At 42.4% G+C, this 20,585-nt stretch overlaps 1 protein-coding gene across 3 annotated transcripts in view; it reads left to right on the plus strand.

Moving 5' to 3' along the window:
• The window catches only part of Hycc2 (hyccin PI4KA lipid kinase complex subunit 2), a 51,653-nt gene that overhangs the window by 10,085 nt on the left and 20,983 nt on the right, over nucleotides 1-20,585 (plus strand). For all 3 annotated transcript variants that reach the window (XM_057758403.1, XM_057758405.1, XM_057758404.1), the window contains exons 2-5: nucleotides 5,917-6,013; nucleotides 12,432-12,503; nucleotides 13,338-13,439; nucleotides 18,739-18,918. In XM_057758403.1, coding sequence (XP_057614386.1) covers nucleotides 12,453-12,503; nucleotides 13,338-13,439; nucleotides 18,739-18,918 — 333 coding nt within the window. In that variant the 5' untranslated portion in view covers nucleotides 5,917-6,013; nucleotides 12,432-12,452. The remainder of the gene's footprint in view (nucleotides 1-5,916; nucleotides 6,014-12,431; nucleotides 12,504-13,337; nucleotides 13,440-18,738; nucleotides 18,919-20,585) is intronic.

Genomic DNA, 20,585 nt, shown 5'->3' on the forward strand with positions numbered 1-20,585 from the left:
CTCCACCAGGGCGGTTTTGCTCTCAGGGGGATATTTGGAGATATTTTTTTTTTAAGATTTTTTTTATTATTTATTATGTATACAACTTTCTGCCTCCATTTATACCCACACGCCAGAGGAGGGCGCCAGATCTCTTTACAAATGGTTTGGAGCCACCATGTGGTTGCTGGGAATTGAACTTAGGACCTCTGGAAGAGCAGACAGTGCTCTTAACCACTGAGCCATCTCTCCAGCCCTGGTATTTGGAGATGTCAGGCTCACAGAAAGTGTGAACGGCAGCTTGTGCCTGAGATGCTCTATCATGCCTGAACAGGACAGTCTCTCTCGTCAGGATGACCAAATGCAAGTTGTGCCAAGGCTGAGAACCCTTGCTTTTAGTCTGATGTTGTGACGTCTACAAGACAGGCCGATAGCTTTATCCACTACTTGTCTTCTGTCGTAGACACTTTGAACACCGTTGGCGGGATCTAAGGGTAACAATAACACAGCTGCTCTGCCACCTTGGTTTGTTGCCCGCTCCTGCCTTGGGCTCATTTAAAACTGGCAGCCTTCTGGGTTACTGGGGAATATGATGAAGCAGCATACTGATATGCTTTATGTTGTTTCTAGGATTTAAGTGAGCCTGTCAGATAGCTCTGTCTGACCCTTTCTTTATTGGGACAAAATGCCTGCCATTGTACTGGTCGGAATGTCAGGCAGCTGCTCACACTGTTCTCAGGAGTAAAGAGAGACAAATGGTGACCAGTTCATTTCCCCTCTTTCGCTCAGTCCTGGACCCTAACTCGTGACTTGACACCTTTCAAATCAGTGTCAGTCTTTCTGCTTCAGTTAACCCTTTCTGGGAATTGACCTCAGTCACATGCAGAGGGGTGTTTGCATGGTGATTCCAAGTCCAGTCAAGCTGGCAGTTCTATTAGCCGGAACTGCTTCTTTCCAAGTGGTAAGGGCTAGCTGAGCCGTTCATTCGAAGGGTGTATTTCGGTATACCCCCAAGAGTATCATTAATATAGAGAACTCTGAGTTATACAGTTCTAATATGCGGTGTAATGTGACTTCTACTTAAGGACTTTGCTGACCAGGTGAAATAAACACGATGTTCTTAGCATAGTCAATGTGTGTGGTGTCTAGAGTGAGGTCTTCAGTTTGATAGTCTTGCCCGCATGGTAGTGTATGCCTGTACTGTAAGCACTGTTCGAGCAGGCATGCAGGTTTGAGGCCAGCCTAATCTAGGTATTGCAAGACCCTGTCTAGGGAGGAAAAACAGTTCTTAGATTCTAGCTTGACAGAGAGTTGATCTCATTAGTTACTAATTATTTGACCTCAGGAAATGATTTAATCTCTCAGGGCCTGTTTCCTCATCTGTAAAATTGGGATGATAACAGTTCATAGGATTACTGTATATAGGTAAATTATGTAAAATGTCTGAAATAGCCCCAGTATGTTGGCTAGTTTTTTTATTTTTTATTTTTGTTTATTTTTATTTATTTATTTTGGTTTTTCGAGACAGGGTTTCTCTGTGGCTTTGGAGCCTGTCCTGGAACTTGCTCTGTAGACCAGGCTGGTCTCGAACTCACAGAGATCCGCCTGCCTCTGCCTCCCGAGTGCTGGGATTAAAGGCGTGCGCCACCATGCCCGGCTTCTAGGGTTTATTTTAGATTTATTTATTATGTGTACAGTATTCTGTATGCTGCAGGTCAGAAGAGGGCACCAGATCTCATTACAAATGGTTGTGAGCCATCATGTGGTTGCTGGGAATTGAACTCAGGACCTCTGGAAGAGCACACAGTGCTCGCAACCCCTGAGCCGTTTCTCTAGCTTCTAAGGTTTTATATATACCCAGCCTAAATTTTCTCCTTAAAGATTTGTACATGACGATAGGGCGTATTTCTTACTAGCTGACACTTTATAGCATGTATGATACTGGCTGTCTTAGGGTCACTATTGCTGTGATGAGACACCATGACAAAGCAGCTTGCGGAGGAAAGGGTTTGTTTGACTCACACTTCCACATCACTGTTCATCACTGAAGACGTCAGGACAGGAACTCAAGCAGGACAGGAACCTGGAGGCAGGAGCTGATGCAGAGGCATGGAGCAGTGCTGTTTATTGGCTTACTTCACGCGGCTTACTTAGCCTGCATATAAAACCCAGGACCACCCACAGTGGGCCAGGCCCTTCCACATCAATCACTAACCTAAAAAATGCCCTACAATGGAGAGATGGCTCAGAGGTTAAGAGCACTGGCTGTTCTTCCAGAGGTCCGGAGTTCAATTCCCAGCAACTACATGGTGGCTCACAATCATCTGTAATGAGATCTGGTGCCCTCTTCTGGTCTGTAGGCAGAACGCTGTATACATAATAAATAAACAAATCTTTAAAAGAAAATGCTCTACGAGGACCAAAGGACCTGGGTTCAATTCCCAGCACCCACATGGCAGCTCACAGCTGTCTGTAACTCTAGTTCCAAAGGGACCCTGCTGCTTTCTTCTGGCCTCTGCTGGCACCACAGACATGGACAAAATGCTTATACACTTAAAAAATAAAAATAATAAATCTAAGACCTCAGTGTAGGAAAGAAATTTATTAAAAGATACTGTAAGAGGATTTTCAGATTTGATTAGCTATTTTCTTAATTTGTTGCTATAGACTTTAAACATAAATGCTTCATATACATTTAATTATATTTAAAGTTAGAAAATGTACGTTAAAACTTTTCTTATACTATTTATTTAAAAGTTGATAGTAATTGTTGTTAGAGGGGAGAAATGTGTTGGTGCTGAGGTGCCTGTTTCATCCCCCTCGATTCTTTTTGTTTGATTTGTTTTTTTGAAGTGGCCTCATGATGTACCCCAGACTGACTTTTTTAGACTGGGTGTCTTCCTGTCTCAGCCTCAAGTACACTCAGTCCCCTCTATTAAGTTTCCTTCTTTCTCTTTTTGAGATCGTGTTATGTATCACAATACCCAGAAGAATTACGGTCAGGGTCTTTCTCTTTTTGAGATCGTGTTATATATCACAATACCCAGAAGAATTACGGTCAGGGTCTTGAAGAAATGTATGTATGCCCATGTTCATTTCAACATCATTCACAGTGACTAAAACTTGGAAGCGGTCCAAGACCCATTAACAGATGAATTGACTAGAAGAACATAAAATGCCCTATGTGTACCCTGGAATATTGTCCAGCCTTAACAAGGAAGGACAGTCTGAAGTGTTCTTGAACAGGTATGGAGTTTGGAGGTGTTACACTAGGAGACATTAGGTAGTCACACAGAATCCTGACACCACTTGTAGGAGGCGCTGAGAGTGCTCAAGACCAAGACTACAATAGGACGACGGGGGCAGAGACAACAGAGGAGTGTTACTTGGTGACCTACAACCGTAGGGATGCATGTTAACAGCCCCAGACTGTACACTCAGAAACGGCGGGAAATTTTATACATGTATTACCCTACAATATGAATGGAGGGGAAACACAAAGAGGAAAATGTCAGCTAGCTTACATAATTTTACCTTAGGAAAGCTTGTTTTGAATTGGATCTTTTAACTAGGTAAGGATGGGAATTTTTGGAGGTTAAAATGCAATCAAATGGGGCTGGAGAGATGGCTCAGAGGTTAAGAGCATTGTCTGCTCTTCCAAAGGTCCTGAGTTCAATTCCCAGCAACCACATGGTGGCTCACAACCATCTGTAATGGGGTCTGGTGCCCTCTTCTGGCCTGCAGGCATGCACACAGACAGAATATTGTATACATAATAAATAAATAAATATTTAAAAAAAAGATTTAAAAAATGCAATCAAATCTACAGATTTTTTAATCTTTTTATTGCCCAAATATTTGTTCCATTTGTTGTCCTGTTACCTCAAGGAACTTCGATGTTTTTGAGAAAAGAAAATGTCCCTTGTTTTCAACAATTGCCTCTAGGGAATGACTTTTGTTTGGTGCCAAGCAATGATAGAGCTTTGTAGGTGGATTTCTCCCGGAGTGAAGCCTTGAAGGCACTTTAACCCCGCCCGTCCTCCAGCTGCTGTCCCTATGGTTTTCACTGATTGCTCTCAGAGCTGTTGTGGAGCGTGGGAATAGGGCAGATTAAAACTCTACAAAGCCCCCATGAGAGGGTGATATGGATGTGGTATGTGTGTGCACAGCATGTATGATTTGTGAGACCGCTGGTCCTCACCTTCCACACTGTTCAAAGCCAGGATCTCTTGTTCAGTTTCTACTTCAGGCCCTTGAGCTTCCTAGGATTTTCCTGTCCCTACCGCCCGTCTTTCTGTAGGAGTGCTGAAATTATAAACACAGTACTGTCTGCTCTGCTTGAGTGGAGGTCCTGACTCTGAACTTTGGTCCCTACCGCCCGTCTTTCTGTAGGAGTGTTGAAATTATAAACATAGGACTGTCTGCTGTGCTTGAGTGGAGGTCCTGATTCTGAACTCTGGTCCCTACCGCCCATCTTTCTGTAGGAGTGCTGAAATTATAAGCACAGGACTGTCTGCTCTGCTTGAGTGTGGAGGTCCTGACTCTGAACTCTGGTCCTTGGGCTCGCGTGGCAAGTGCCCGATTCATTCAGCGGCTTCTCTTGAGTACACACTTCCCGGTTTGCTTTATACTTCTGATTAATCCCCAGAGTTCGTGGAGAGCTTTAGTCTGCTTCACTGCTTGTATGGCGGGCAGGTTTTCTGAAGTCAGTCATCACTCTGCTGTCTTTACTGCCGTCACCTGTGATGCAGTTGTTGGCAGAGCTCCCTGGGTACCCAGTGAAGATCTCCAGGTTCCCGTGTTAGAATGAGGAGTTGGGCAGCTAGGGTGTGTAGTAATAGAAGACAGTAGGCCAGTACTAAGGAGGTCGGTGCCCTTTGTGCGCCATCTGCATAGCACCCATAGGCTTGTTTGGTTCGCGCTTTGTTTGCTGTTTCCTGGCAGTCTTGGCTGGGGAGCTTTTCCAGCTCCCTCTCTTTCAGCCCGTTTCTTGATGTGTCAACCTCAGCCTTTGTGTAAGGTTCCCGACTCTGCCCTGTTTCTTGCCTCAGTGCCCCTCAGACTCGGCAGCAAGTGCCCTAACCCAGAGAATCATCTTGCTGATCCCTGGAATTTACTTTTGTGAATAGCGTGGGGTTAAGGGTCACGGTACATTGTTTTCTGCAGAGATCCCCCAGTCACCTAACATCTTTTTAAGACTCTTCTTTTCCAATTGCATTGCAGTATTATCCTTGATATAAGCCAGTTAACATGGCTGTTTGTAGACTGTTTTCTGTTTGTTATTTATTTAGTTTGGGAGTGGGGATGGGTGGCATGGTGAGGCTGGGTGGAGTCCATATTTCTGTAAGGATTTTAGATTTCTCTTGAGGTGAATCTCCAGCAAGTTAAATAACCGACCCAACATCTTAAAGGTAATTAATGGAATACTTGATGCTAAAATTTGAGACTTTTTGTCTCCAAAATATTTTTTTCTTGGATATGATAAAGGTCTATGCGTATGGTTTTTTGCAGGATGTTTTAGGGTCAGCTGAGCTACAGTGAGCTGGTAAACGTGCTTACTGCACAAGTGTCAAGGACCTGAGCTCCATGTAAAAAGCCAGTTATGTGTGTGATGTGTGTGAGATCAGTGCTGCCTGTGTGTGATCTCAGTGCTGATGGGGAACGGTGTATCTCATGCTGGTCTGTTGGCAGGCAGGCCTCTGGAGAGTTCCATACTCAGTGCTGCGTGGAGAGGGGAAGGTGGGAGCAATCAAGGCATAGACTCGGTGTCTTCCACACGGTCATGTGCGGTGCACGCAGCCTCACGCATGTGTACACGTGCACCATCAGCTCTGCAGACACACAAACTTAAACTGTTTTATGAGTGTGTCATTTAAAACATTTTTGAAATGTTCTTGAAAATATTCTCTTACTATTTTAATTTTTATTTTGTTATAGAGTTGGAAAATATTTAACTCTCAACAAATGAATTCCACGCTTGAACTCAGCTGCATTCCTGTGCCACCTCCTCCTTTAGAAAACTGATCTAAGACAGGTAAAATTATGACCTTGACTTTTAAAAATGAAGAATAAATTTCCCATATGATTAAACGTGGTAGGAATTTTTGGTAATCTTTGGTGAGTAGCATTATTTATTATACAATTTTACCTGAAATGATCACACCTTAACTACCTTTAAATTCAATTTTTGAATTATTTTAGCAATTGCATTTAACAAATGTATTGTCTGAATTTTACTTCTATTTAGTTAATTTATTGGGCACAGTTGTCCTATCAGGGTACATCTGGATCACTATTGTCTGAAGCAACTTTTGTGACCATGGCTGTGTTCTTTTTCTGTTCTGTATGATATGGGAAATAACCACAAGCAGCTTCTGAGTAGTTGACCTGTGGCTAGAGCAAATAATCTGCCTTTCCAGTGTTTATTAATGATGTGCAAAATGGATAAAATCAAACCCAGTGTTGTTTTGTTTGCCTATAATTCCACTTGGGAAGATTCAGAGTTCAAAGATCATTTTTAGCTAGACAGAGAGGGGACTGGAAGAGAAGAGAGAACCCAAATAAATACTCATTCCCAAATCTGTTTTGCTTTAATCCAAGATCCTGCATGTAGTGGGGAGCTGCGGGCTGTGTTCCTGCCGCCCCAGCTCCTGGTCGCCTGGCTAGCTTATGCCCCGAAATAACAACACACAAACTGTATTCTTTTAAACACTGCTTGGCCCATTAGCTCTAGCCCTTACTAGCTAATTCTCATATCCTGATCAACCCATCTCTAATAATCTGTGTAGCACTAGTCTTACCGGAAAAGATTCAGCATGTCTGACCTGGTGGCTTGCTTCATGGCGTCTGCCTCTGAAAGGAGCTGCCCTGCATCTACCCGGGAGAGGGGATCATGGCGTCTGCCCCAGAGAGGAGAGGAAATGGCATCTGAGCTCACTTCCTCTTCCTCCCCGCATTCTGTTCTGTTTACTCCACCCACCTATGTTCTAACCTATGAGGGCCAAGCAGTTTATTTTTTAACCAATGACCTTCCTCCATCACCTGCACATATCTCAACAATTCCACAGTTTTCATGAAAAACTCATGCCAAGTCAGGTCAGGAAGAGAACGGGGAATGAATCTACCTGGGAAGACGGTTGGAATTCAGGAATGCTGGCAGGGATGTGTTAGTGAAAGCCTCCTATTGACAGTGTTCAGAGTAGGGACAAGGAAGAAGACTCGGAAAGACAGTGCTTGTGCTGCATGGAGTCTGAGCCAGACTCAGCATCTTGATGAAAAGCCAGCTTTACGAAGTCTCCAGAGTGGCTGCAGGCAAGGGGGCTCAGTGCCACCAGCCGTGAGTCAGCACAGACACAGGCTTGCCATCCCAGAACCTGGCAGTCACGTGCTGCAGACTCGGGAGTGGGTACTGTGGGGAGCAGACACGCAGGGTTCGGAATTCAGCCTGGTTGAGGACCGGTCCTTCGGCAGTGTGTGTATTCCTTTACTGTCTTCCCCCCCTCCCCCGCCGTGAGGACTAATAAGCTCGGTTGGGATGGTGTCCTGAGTTGCAGTTCTGTATCTGAATGAATCCACATCAGGAGCACGGGATAGCCAACATAGGTTCTCTAGCATCACAGGAAGTACTGTTTGTATGGAGTGTACAACGGGTTGTCTCATGAAGTCATCAGTAAAGACAGTGAACTGTCCAAGGTACATTCATCAGATCACAGACCCTCTTAGAAATCAGGCCTCGGCCCCTTGCAGCTGGCAGGCCCCTGCTATGAAGTCTAGAGCACACAGATTTTGGGGAACAGAGGAGGAGATAAGTAAGCCCACCCTCCCCCTTGAAGCTACAAGGAAAATTCACCCAGTACCCAACCATTATAGCACATAGGTCTGTCAGACTAAATCATGCTAAAACTTCTGATCATCCCTGAAAACCCTAGAAAGGTCAGGAAATCTCCATTGTTCAGGGCATATGTCTGAAGGCTGTCTTTCTCCTTCAGCTCCCCTACACATCCAAATCCCACTCCATCCTACCCTGTTGTAGGAGGGCCGCTTGCTTGCTTGTTCCTGTCTGCTCAGCCCTGAAATAACCACACAGAACCTTTATTAATTAAACCACTGCTTGGCCTATTAGCTCTAGCTTCTTACTGACTAGCTCTTACATCTTAATTTAACCCATTTCTATTAATCTGAGTATTGCCACGTGCCTGTGGTTTACCAGCAAGGTTCCGGCTTGTCCTTTCCCAACATCTCCTGACTCCGCCTTCTTTCTCCCACCTGCCTCTACTCTGTCCTATCACAGGCTGAAGACAGTTTCTGTACTCACCAATGCTAGTCACAGTATGCAGAGGGGAACCCACATCACCACCCCACATTTATCACCTCTCACTTTTCTACTCTACACTGTCTTTCTTAATGAAGCTCTTTTCTATGTCTTTTAAAAATACATATGAATTCATTTCCTGGCGGGGGTGGGGTGCACATTATGTGACACTCATAACTCAACCTTAGGGAGTCAGTTCTCTTCCTTCCACCATACGGGTTTTGAAGATTGAACTCAGGTCTTCAGGCTCAGCAGCAAATGCTTTTACCCACTTTACCGTAATCCTCTCTGCCACTCCCCTGTGTTTGAAAGGAAGCCTCCCTCTCCTCCAAGACCCTGACGTGAAGGACTGGTCATGAGATCTGTGGTCATGAGACACTCTCTCTGAATAAAGGTCATTCGGGAGGATAATTGGTCTCAGCTTCCTTCATAAAATAACTAGATCTACGTTTTAAAGAAGATTCTTTTTAATTGTATACTGTAGGTTCCTGAGGAGACCACAGGTGACAGATCCTCTAGAGCTAGGGTCAGAGGTGGTTATGAGCCACTTGACATGGGTGCTAGGAACCAAACTCAAGTCTTCTGCCAGAGCGGGGTGTGCTCATGTGACTTCTGAGCCATCTCTCCAGTCCCCTGAGCCCACATTTTATTGTAACATAGAATAGGTCTAATTTCTGACTTTCCCAGAAAGTAGGAAAATAAATTTTGAATTAATTTAAATAGCCATTTTCAGCTTAGAGCTATGTCATATAGTACAGTTTTGAGTTTGGCCTTAGGGAATTTAGTCACAGCTGCCTTAATCTAAGTTTTAGACATACACTTTGAAATATCTTCATAATTTTTTTCTTGTTTTGTAGAGAGTTTGGGAGGGTTCAGTACAGGGTTTCTCTGTGTAGCCTGCCTATCCTGGAGTTGTCTCTGTAGACCAAGCTGGCCTTCACTTCAGAGAGCTACCTACCTCTCCCTCTTGAATGCTGGGATTAAAGGTGTGCGCCACCATGCCTGGCCCAATTTTTTTTTTTAACTAAGCTTAAGAATTTGCAGTAACATTTATTACTGTCTCATATGTTGAACTGGTAATTCTGTAGCTTTGTTTATTTATAATTTTGATTCCCTCGAAACTCTTGAGAGTTCTTATTTTCTTTTAATCCCTAGCATTTTGTTCAACAATATTTCTAATAATAGATCATTAATAATTATTATGCACAAAATAAAAATGCTTCTTGAGTTGTCAAGAACTTAAATAATTGTAACAGCAAACACTGTTCTAAGACGTTGTGTGTTATTCATTATGTTAAAAATAAAAAATCTCTTGACAGTTGAATATACTGGCAACATGCCTTTGATCCCAGCGCTGGAGAAGTAAAAACAGGAGGATTTCTCATTCAGGGTCAACCTAGTCAACACAGAGTTTCAGGCCAACCAGGCTTCACAGTTGAGACCACGTCTCAACAACAAGTAAAAACTAAAAAACCTTTTATCATAGATACCACAGTTGTCCTCAAACAAGGAGTTTGAGGTGACAGAGAAGTAACTCTTCCAAACATATATGTTGTATAGGCCAGAACACGTCTCTTACCAGTCTGTGCTGGATCATGCTAGACAAGCACTCTAGCAACGGAGCCGCGTTCCGAGCCCTAGTTCTTTTTTCCTGAAGCAGGGATTCGTAGTTTTGCTTAGATCTCAGAACAATCTCTAAATGTGCAATCCATAGCCCCACCCACAAAAATAAGTAAATAACTGTAAGAGCCTTGTTTTCTATCTCTTACATCAGAATTGTATATTTGTAGCTTCCATTTATCAATAGTTTAGTTTTTATTCATTGTAAGAAATTCCAAGTTGTAACAAAGTAGATAGAATAATATAATGAACTTTGTGTATTGTTTACTAAACAAAATGGCTATCAACTTAAGGTCAGTCATATTTTAATTATATTCAGTGCAAGGGGCTGGAGAGATGACTCCGTGGTTCAGTGTTCACGCTGCTCTTGCAGGAGGCCTGAGTTTGGTTCCTAGCTCCCACATCTGGAGCTCACAGCCACCTGTAATTCCAGTCCCAGGGATCTGATGCCCTTTCTTGGCCTCCTAGGGTACATATGCACACATGAACATAGCCCATACACAGACACATCACGTGGATATATGTTTAAATATTTGCATCTGATTTACTCTTCTGCTTTCCTCTGCCCCCTTTTTTTATATGTCTATATCGAAACATGGTCTCAGTGAGGCTGGTCTAGTTTTGTTTGGGTTGTTTTCATAAACACCATGACTAAAAGCAACCTGGGAAGGAAAGGTTTTATTTCATCTTAAACTTTATCATCATTGGGGGAAACGAGGTAGGAATTCAAGGGAGGAGCTTGAAGCAGAAACCAACAGAGGAAGCTGCTTCCTGGCCTGCATGAAGTCTCTCTCACAGCTAGCTACTTTTCTTACACATGCAAGGCCTACCTGAGTAGAGATGGTAACTACCTCCAACAGGGTCCTGAAATCTCCATCAATTAACAGTCAAGAAAATGTCCCACAGACAACAGCCCACAGACCATTTTATCAGAAGCTTTTCTTCAGTTGAGGTTCCCTCCTGTGTGAATCAAGTTGACAACACAAAACACGTTATACACAACTTCCTTAGCACCCAGTGTCTTAGGTAGGGTTTTATTGCTAAGAAGACACACTATGACCCTGGCACCTCTTTTTCTTTTTCCTGTTCTTTATTTCAGCACTTGATACAGTGCTCCATCATACATATATTCTAAGGTCCTTGTGGAATCTTAAATCAGAGATCTCATATTTAGGGGACACACACATCTACAAGTCGCTCTGATTAATCTTTTGAGTGGCATGAGGTGTGGCAAACACAGAAGCGCTCCTCTGCGCTCTCACAGACAGCCCCGCGTCGTTGGGGGCTATTCTTAGTGTCCTGTTTTTCCTTACTCCTTCCTTTTGAGTGAAGAAAGCCTTGAGGTTTTGCTTCGTTTTCATTTGAAAGTTCAACGTGTCTCATTTCTATCAAGTTAAATATGTTAGACTACCCTCAATGGCAAGCACTTAAGAGTTGAGCATATGTTTGTTTCCAAGCTTTTAAAAAATGTAAACTTTAATTAGAATTATAATTTACAGATTATTATTCAACTTGATTTTGCTAATAAAGCATTTTTTTGTCTTAGAAAATTTAGGAATCTGATTTGTTTTGCATAATGCATATATTGTTATCAGTTTTCCAGCTATAACCCTTGCTTTTTTGTTTGTTTGTTTGTTTTTCAAGACAGGGTTTCTCTGTAGCTTTGGAGCCTGTCCTGGAACTAGCTCTGTAGTCCAGGCTGGCCTCGAACTCACAGAGATCCGCCTGCCTCTGACTACCGAGTGCTGGGATTAAAGGTGTGCGCCACAACTACTCGGCTGCTTTTTCTTTTCTTTTTAAGATTTATGTATGTATGTATGTATGTATGTATGTATGTATGCGTGTGTATTTAGTGTGTGGTGCTCTGCGTGTTTGCCTGTAGGCCAGAAGAGGGCACCAGATCTCATTACAGATGGTTGTAAGCTTCTATGTGGGTGCTGAGAATTGAACTCAGGACCTCTGGAAGAGCAGCCAGTGCTCTCAGCCTCTGAGCTATCTCTCCAGCCTCAACCCTTGCTCTTTCTAGACTTGATATTTATATTTTGTTACTAGGTTGGTTCTGTCGTGTGAACTGTACTTGTTTGTTTGTCTTCCATGTTATTATTGGATTTCACTTGGCCACTTCATTTTTCAGTTTGTTTTGTTGATACAGTGTCTTGCCCTATATCTCAGCCTTGTTCAGAACCTGAGCTGACCTCCACTTTGCAGTCCTCCTGCCTCAGCCTCTGAAATTGTAGATATATCCACTTTGCAGTCCTCCTGCCTCAGCCTCTGAAATTGTAGATATATCCAATTTAAGAACACCTCCTTTGCCATGTTGAAGTGTGGAGAATGTGAAAGCAGGAAGACAATGGGTTCTGGTCTATCATTTAAAAGTAGGATTTATTTTTGAAAAAATTTAATTGCACTCCAAACCGAGTAGAAGCCTCTCTCTGAAATACAGCTGAGTGTCTTGGTTAGTAAGATAGATATATTACAGACCTTTGGTAATCTCTGTAGGTAATACTGTCTTACATTTCAGATAACAGAAGACTAGAGAAAGATGCTGGGGTCTGAGCGAGCTGTGGTGGAAGAGTGGCTGTCAGAGTTCAAGGTAGCGTGTCCAGGGGTACCATGTCTAAGGGTACCATGTCCAGTATTACTGTGTCCAGGGGTACTGTGTCCAGGGTACTGTGTTCTGGGGGTACCGTGTTCGGGGGTACCGTGTCCCATGGGTACCGTGTCCAGGGTACCGTGTCCAGGGTACCGTGTCTAAGGGTACCGTGTCCAGGATTACTGTGTCCAGGGTACTGTGTTCTGGGGGTACCGTGTCTAAGGGTACCGTGTCCAGGGTACCGTGTCCAGGGTACCGTGTCCAGTAGTACCGTGTCCAGTAGTACCGTGTCCAGGGTTAATGGCACTGATCTGCCCATCGGGGTCCCGCAATGTGCTTCCAAGTGGAAGTTGCAGAGTGTGGAATTGTACTTCTTTATTGGTGCTCTTTTAGAGTATAACTAATATGAATAAGGTCAAAAGAATTACGTAGAAATAAAAATAGTTGTGATTAAAATATGTCCAGTAGATGACTGAAGTCTTCAAGTTTTAATGATAATATTTGTTTTCTGCTTTGATTTCCAGTGACTTAAAGTCAAATAGTTTTGGTAGAAAACTATGTAATGTAGACTTACGAAATGTGTTTTGTAAAAGCATGAGTGCAAGTAAGGAAATGTATCCTGCTCTCTTTTAGGCTCGATTACATTACAGTGAAGATATGGGACTTGTAATCATTTTGTGGCTAAACAGTTATTTGTATGTTAATTACTTGATATTAATTATATTATTTTAAATTTTCTTATTTGATGCTTCTTTTACTTAAGTAGCACCCATGTAAAAGAAATGTGTTTCCTAAATGTGAGGTCCACTTTGCTGTTCATTGGTTTTATCTTAGGCACTACCTGACACTCAGATCACCAGTTACGCAGCGACTCTACACCGGAAGAAGCCCCTTGTCCCGGCGCTCTATAAAGTCATTCAGGACTCGAACAATGAGGTAGGGAGCCTTTGAAACAGTGAACTCCAAAGAGTAAGGTGAAGCTGTGTCCGGTTTCTCTCTCCCCGTGGGTCTGGAAAGCCGCTCTTCGCTCTCCCTCTGGTAGCTGCTTTGGCTTTCCCCGCCCCATCTTCTTACATTTGAAGATGTCTTGGTCTCTTCCTGGTTGGAGGTGGTGTGCTTTGGTTCTCAGCTGCGGTCACCCTCATCCCCATGGATTGTGTATTTAACGTATAGTTTTGTGTGTGTGTTCTGGAGTGCTCCTTCTCTGGAAAACAAATCTTAACGGTATACTTATTCAGCCTTCTTTATTTTAATATCATTTACTCTTAATTTCTTAATACCGTAGAGATATTTATAAGCATTCTGATCAGCTGTGAACTGATAACACAAAATTATGCTGTTTATTAAGTGCTTTTAGAGACCTAAATTGTGTAGATCAATAACTTAGAATAACAGTTCACTGTGACTCACCCTGTGGTAGACAGTAGAAAGTGCAGCAGCTGAGTCTATCTAACTGTTAGCCTAGGCCAGATGCACACGGTGACAGGTAATTTTATCCACTGGATTCATGTATGCTTTAACATGAAAATGAAAGGAGCACACAGGAAAGTAGCTTCTTATCTTCCCAGATACAGCCTCCCAGAGTGCCTCTGCTGTGCACTGCAGCGAGCTGAAGAAGTCCTGTCAGGTAACCATCTCCTAACCGGCAGCCTAACTGAGAGTACATCTCGATTTTGTCTTCTCACTAAAAGCTTGCTTATTGACCTCCTCCTTCCCGTCTCCTGTGTTGGACTGGCTCTCAGACTTGCATCTGCTGCTTTTCTCCTGCGATGTATTGCTGAATTGTTAGAACTTCAGATGCGGACTGTGTGTGTCGGTGCGTAGGTCAGATGCACACTCGGGCACACACATCTTTAGTCAGGAGTGTTTGAAATTTTCTAAATAGTGATGTGTGTACGCCCTGCCCCTCATCCTGCACTGCCTAACATTTAAGCTTTGCTTATTAAAAATTATTTGTTTTATGCATTTCTCTTTAGATTGTAAGCTCTTCATGGGCAGCGGTCGTATAAACTGTTTATCATGTATGTAATGAATATGTAGTAAATGTGTGCTTGGGATGTGGTTCAGGGGTTCAGTGTAAATAAAAGTAAATATTGATCAGAACACAATTAAATGCAAAATGATTCTAGTACTAAGTCTTTAGATACAGTACTCAAAGATATGAAAAGTGTTCTCATTTTTAAAAAAACTTTTAAGATAAGACATTTTTAAAATTATTCAGACTATTGTGTATTATTGTGCTTTATAATAACACATGAGGCAAGGTCATGGAGAAATCCAGGCTGAAGACTTGGCATTTGTTGTCATTATGAACCTGCAGGGGCAGGTCTGGGTTCCACCCTTATCATTGCCAAATTGGAAGGTTTTAATTCAGATACCTGAAAACCCAGGGACCTCATAACTGTTGTGCACAGTAGTCATAGACAGGTGCGTCTTAGGTCCTGATCTTATTATATTCTGAAGCATCGTCCGATGTGCTACAGAGATGTTATTTCAGAAAATGGCCATGCTCTATTTAATAGGAACTGAACTTAGGACAGTCTTAAAAGCAGTGCTGCTTTAAAGACATAAAAGTCGTTGGTATGAACTTTTAGAGTTTAATTTTGCATATTGTGACTACCTATGTTATAACTTAACTTGTATTCGTTTTGTTTTGTTTGTTTTTCAGGACAAGGTTTCTCTGTAGGTTTGGAGCCTGTCCTGGAACTAGCTCTGTAGATCAGGCTGGCCTCAAACTCACAGAGATCCATCTGCCTCTGCCTCCCGAGTGCTGGGATTACAGGTGTGCGCCACCACCGCCGGGCCATTATAATTTAGCTTTTAACCTCTACACCAACAGCACTGCTTTTTCTTTCTCACTTTAGCAGGACCTCCCCCCCAGTCACCCTGGTGGTTTTTTCATTCTGAGTCCTCCACTCTGTTAAGTCCCTCTGTTCATTTTATATTTTTTTTGGGGGGGGGGCTAACGATCTTTTTTTCTTTTTTTTAATTGATATTTATTGAGCTATACTTTTCTCTGTTCCCCCCTTCAACCCTCCCCCAAGGTCCCCATGATTCCAATTTACTCAGGAGATCTTGACTTTTTCTACTTTCTACTTACCATGTAGATTAGATCTATGTATGTCTCTCTTAGTGTCCGCATTGTTGTCTAAGTTCTCTGAGATTGTGGTTTGTAGGCTGGCTTTCTTTGCTTTATGTTTAAAAACCACCTATGAGTGAGTACATGTGATAATTGTCTTTCTGTGTCTGGGTTACCTCACTCAAAATAATGTTTTTAGCTCCATTCATTTTCCTGCAGAATTCAAGCTGTTGTTATTTTTTTCTGCTGTGTAGTACTCCACTGTGTAAATGTACCACTTTTTTTTTTTTAATCCATTCTTTGGTCGAGGGGCATTTAGGTTGTTTCCAGGTTCTGGCTATGACAAACAAAGCTGCTATCAACATAGTTGAGCACATGTTCCTGTGGCACAATTGAGCATCCTTTGGATATATACCCAAAAGTGGAATTACTGGGTCTTGAGAAAGTTTGTTTCCTAATTTTCTGAGAAATCGCCACACTGACATCCAAAGGGGCTGTACCAGCTTGCATTTCCACCAGCAATGCAAGAGTGTTCCCTTTACCTCACATCCTCTCCAGCATAAGTTGTCATCAGTGTTTTTGATCTTGGCCATTCTTACAGGTGTAAGATGGAATCTCAGAGTTGTTTTGATTTCTCTGATGACTAAGGATATTGAACATTTCCTTAAATGTCTTTCAGCCATTTTATATTCCTCTGTTGAGAGTTCTCTGTTTAGGTCTGTACTCCATTTTTTTTATTGGATTATGTGTTCTTTTGGTGACCAATTTCCTGAGTTCTTTGTATATTTTGGAGATCAGACAAAAACTAAATAAAATGAGTAATTTTATTGTCTGATGTGGGGTTAGTGAAGATCTTTTCCCATTCTGTAGGCTGTCGTTTTGTCTTGTTGACCATGTCCTTTGCTTTATAGAAGCTTTTCAGTTTCAGGAGGTCCCATTTATTAATTTGTTTCTCTCAGTGTATGTGTTGCTGGGATTATATTTAGGAAGTGGTTCCCTGTGCCAATGTGTTCAAGTGTACTTCCCTCTTTCTCTTTTATAAGGTTCAGTGTGGCTGGCTTTATGTTGAGGTCTTTGATCCTTTTGGACTTGAGTTTTGTGCATAGTGATAGATATGTATCTATTTTCATTCTTCTACTTGTTGACATCCAGTTATGCCAGCACCACTTGTTAAATATGCTTTCTTTTATCCATTTGATATTTTTTGCTTTTTTGTCAAAAATCAGGTGTTTGAAGATGTGTGGACTGATATCTGGGTCTTCTATTTGGTTCCATTGGTCCTCCTGTCTGTTCTTATGCCAATACCAGGCTGTTTTCAGTACTATAGCTCTGTAGTAGAGTTTGAAGTGATGCCTCCAGAAGTTCTTTTATTGTACAGGATTGTTTTGGCTATCCTGGATTTTTGCTCTTCCATATGAAGTTGAGTACAGTTCTTTCGAGGTCTTTGAAGAATTTTGCTGGGATTTTGATGGGCACTGCGTTGAATCTTCATTTTATATTTTCTTTGACATAATATTCTGCATAATCCCAGCACTCGGGAGGCAGAGGTAGGCGGATCTCTGTAAGTTTGAGGCCAACCTGGTCTACAGAGTGAGTTCCACGACAGCCAGGGCCACACAGTGAAACCTTGTCTTGAAGAACTTTTAAAAAATAAAATAAAAGTTTAGTTTCTACTCAGTTTTTAATATGTAGTTTAAAGTCAGCCAGGTGTATACAGTCTGTGGTTAACAGGAGTAGAACCATTTTAAATTGGCAGTGGGTGGAATTGCTCATTTTATTTAGTTTTTATCATCTTGAGGTCTCTCAAATAATTTCATGTAGTAATAGAAGAATAATTAGCCAATTAAGCATAGGAAAACATATTTATATATGTACTTTTTTCCTTTCAGAATTGTGTGTGTGCATGCGTGTGTGTTGTGTGTGTGCCTGTGTTATCTCTGTGTGTGTGTTTGTGTGTGTATGTGTGTGTGCGTATGTGCATGGCTGCAGTAGATTTTGAGCACTGGCCTCTAGCACTCTCCCCCTGTCTCCTGAGGTAGGGCCTCTCACTGAATCTAGAACGTGTGTGTGTGTGTGTGTGTGTGCGTGTGTGTGTGCATGCATGTATGCGTGTGTGTGTGTGTGTATGTGAGCACTGGCATCTAGCACTCTCCACCTGTCTCCTGAGAGAGGGCCTCTCAGTGAATCTAGAGCTTGTGTGTGTGTGATTGTGTATGTGTGCACATGTGTGTGCGTGCATGTGTGCACACCAGCAATAGATTTTGAGCACTGGCATCTAGCACTCTCCCCCTGTCTCCTGAGGTAGGACATCTCAGTGAATCTAGAGCTTGCTGTCATAGCTGGGCTGTGTGGCCTGTAAGCCCTGGGAAGTCTGCTTACCCCCCCCCCACATGCCGTGCTAGCTTCAGTTTTTATATCTGTGCTGGGCATCTGAACTCCAGTCCTCATGCTTGTGCAGCAGGACCTTTGCCCAATAAGTATAATTAGTGAGGTCTCAAATCTTATTTTCTTCCCCATAGGTATTTAAAATATATTAGCTAGAATTTTAGATGCCTGTATCATATGTTTATAAAATCTCATCTAATGAGTGATATATAACCTAAGTCATGGCTTTACTTGAAATTTGAAGTTATTTTAATTAAGAAGAAATTTCTTAAACTGGAAGATGAGCCAGTGAGATGACTCTGGATAAAAGCACTTGCAGCCGAGGTGGATCCTAGAACTCACGTGACGGGAGGCGAGAACTAGACCCACAGAGTTGTTCTCCATACATGTGCTATGGCACGACAGTACCCCACTCATACATGCTTACATATATAAATGTAAAAACATGAAATATAGACTAGAAGGGCTTGGTAAGGATAGACAGTGAAGCTCACCAAATATAAATATTTGGCAAGCAGACTACTTGCCTAATAAATTTAGTAGCCTAGTACATCAAAAGTACAGTGATAATATTTGGTACTAAAGTAATTAGTTCGAGGTTTGGCCAGTTTAATATGTAGTCTGTTAAAACGATTTTGAATTAGCTCATACATGGAGGAATTAATTTTAAGAAGAATTTATTTTTTAAATACTGTAAAGGTACATTTGGCTTTTTAAGAAACATAGTTACAGCTCAAGTCATGGAAATAATGCTTCTCTGTTTCCCTTTAGCTCCTGGAGCCTGTCTGCCACCAGCTGTTTGAGCTCTATCGTAGCTCGGAAGTCCGGCTCAAGAGGTTCACACTGCAGTTCCTGCCCGAGCTGATGTGGGTTTATTTGCGACTTACAGTTAGCAGAGACAGACAGAGTAATGGCTGCATTGAAGCTCTTCTCCTAGGAATTTATAATTTGGTGAGTTGAAAGTGGTATTTAGGATATTTGAAATATTGTCGAAATCCTCTGAAATATTTGAAGATTGTTTAGAAAAAAACAAATTGAAATATCTGTTGAATAATTTTTGCATTGAATATAAACATTTATTAGAAATATTTTTTATAAATTTGATGAAGTTATAATTGATAACATTGTTAGATCAGATGATTTACTTCAAGGCATGTTTTGAACCAGTGTTTAAGAATTCCTTTTTCATAAGGAACAAGTTGAATACTGAAATGAACTACCTGCTGTAGGGAAATTTCTCCACTTCAGAAGACATAATCATAGATAATGCAGAGTGGGTGTAGAAAAGAATATGAGAAATTAAATATTAGCCAGAGTTACTACAATTTACCTTAGGAAATGGTATCTGAAAAGGAATACTTTTGATCACTTTCTACTGAGAGTAGGTGAGATTTTAGGAAGAAGTAATTGTCTTAGTCAGGGTTTCTGTGGCTGTGCTGAGGAGGGGAGGGTCTGTTTCACCTTACAGTGTCTTGTAGGCTAATTGTCTTAGGGTTTCTGTTGCTGTGCTGAGGAGGAGAGGGTCTGTTTCACCTGACAGTATCTTGTAGTCCATCATCCAGGGCAGTCAGGGCAGGAAGCCGGAGGCTGGAACTGATGAAGCAGCCGTGGAGGGTGCTGCTTACTGGTTTGCTCCTCAGGGCTTGCTCAGGCTGCTTCCTTACAGTGTGAGGACCAGTGCCCAGGGTGAATCACTCAGGGAGGGCGGGGCCGGCCCTCCTACATCAGAATGAATAGAGCAGCAGTGAGCTCGGTTGAGCAGGTGTCTCCAGTAGAGTGGTATGACTGAATCTTGTCGTAGATCTGTTTTAAAATGGGACCTCAGAAAACTTAAAGGCGTCTGGTTTGTTTGTTTGTTAGTGAAAAGCTAACCCAGTTGTTTTTGAGACAGGGCCTGGCCCTGAATTTACTATGTAGACCAGGATGGTCTCAAACTCATAGGGATTCTCCTGCCTCAGTCAGGTGCTGGTGTTCAAAGGGTAGGCCCACTATGCCCAAGCGATTGGGATTTTTTGTTGTTTTGTTTGAGATTTGTTTTGGTCTTGTTGTTTGAGACAGGATCTCAAGTATTCTAGTCTGTCTTCAAAGCTTTTGTATCTGAATCTGACCTGTTAGCTTCTGGTGAGCCCAAGCCCCAGGCTACAGGTTTGCAGCACTGTGTCTGTCTGTTCTCTGACTTAGATTGTTCTCTGCCGTGGGGTCCAGTGGGAGCGTCTGTGTGGGTTCCATGCAAGCTGCGTGATACTTAGAGCAGACAGAAGGCAGTGGGGTGAGGTGCAGCAGCAGCTCCTCCTGCTGGTGTCTGGAGAGAAGGACCGACACCTGAGGACTGGAGGGAGGAAGAGCATCTGTGTTCCTGTGTTTGTTTCCAGACTGGCTTTCTCTGACTAGCCTTGCCGTCCTGGAACTTGCTTTTCCTTTGTAGACCAACTTGCCTGGTTACAAGTGTTTTTTCTTTAAAAAAAAAAAAAAAAGCCAGGTGGTGGTGGTCCTTTTATCCTAGCTCTTTGGAGGCAGAGGCAGACAGCTCTCAGTGAGTTCAAGGCCAGCGTGGTCTACAGAGAGAGTCCCAGGCCAGCCTGGACTACATAACAAGTGGCTGCAGTAGTACAGTGAGA

The sequence above is a fragment of the Chionomys nivalis genome, chromosome 26 (genome assembly GCF_950005125.1).
Source record: "Chionomys nivalis chromosome 26, mChiNiv1.1, whole genome shotgun sequence".
Lineage (NCBI taxonomy): Eukaryota > Metazoa > Chordata > Mammalia > Rodentia > Cricetidae > Chionomys > Chionomys nivalis.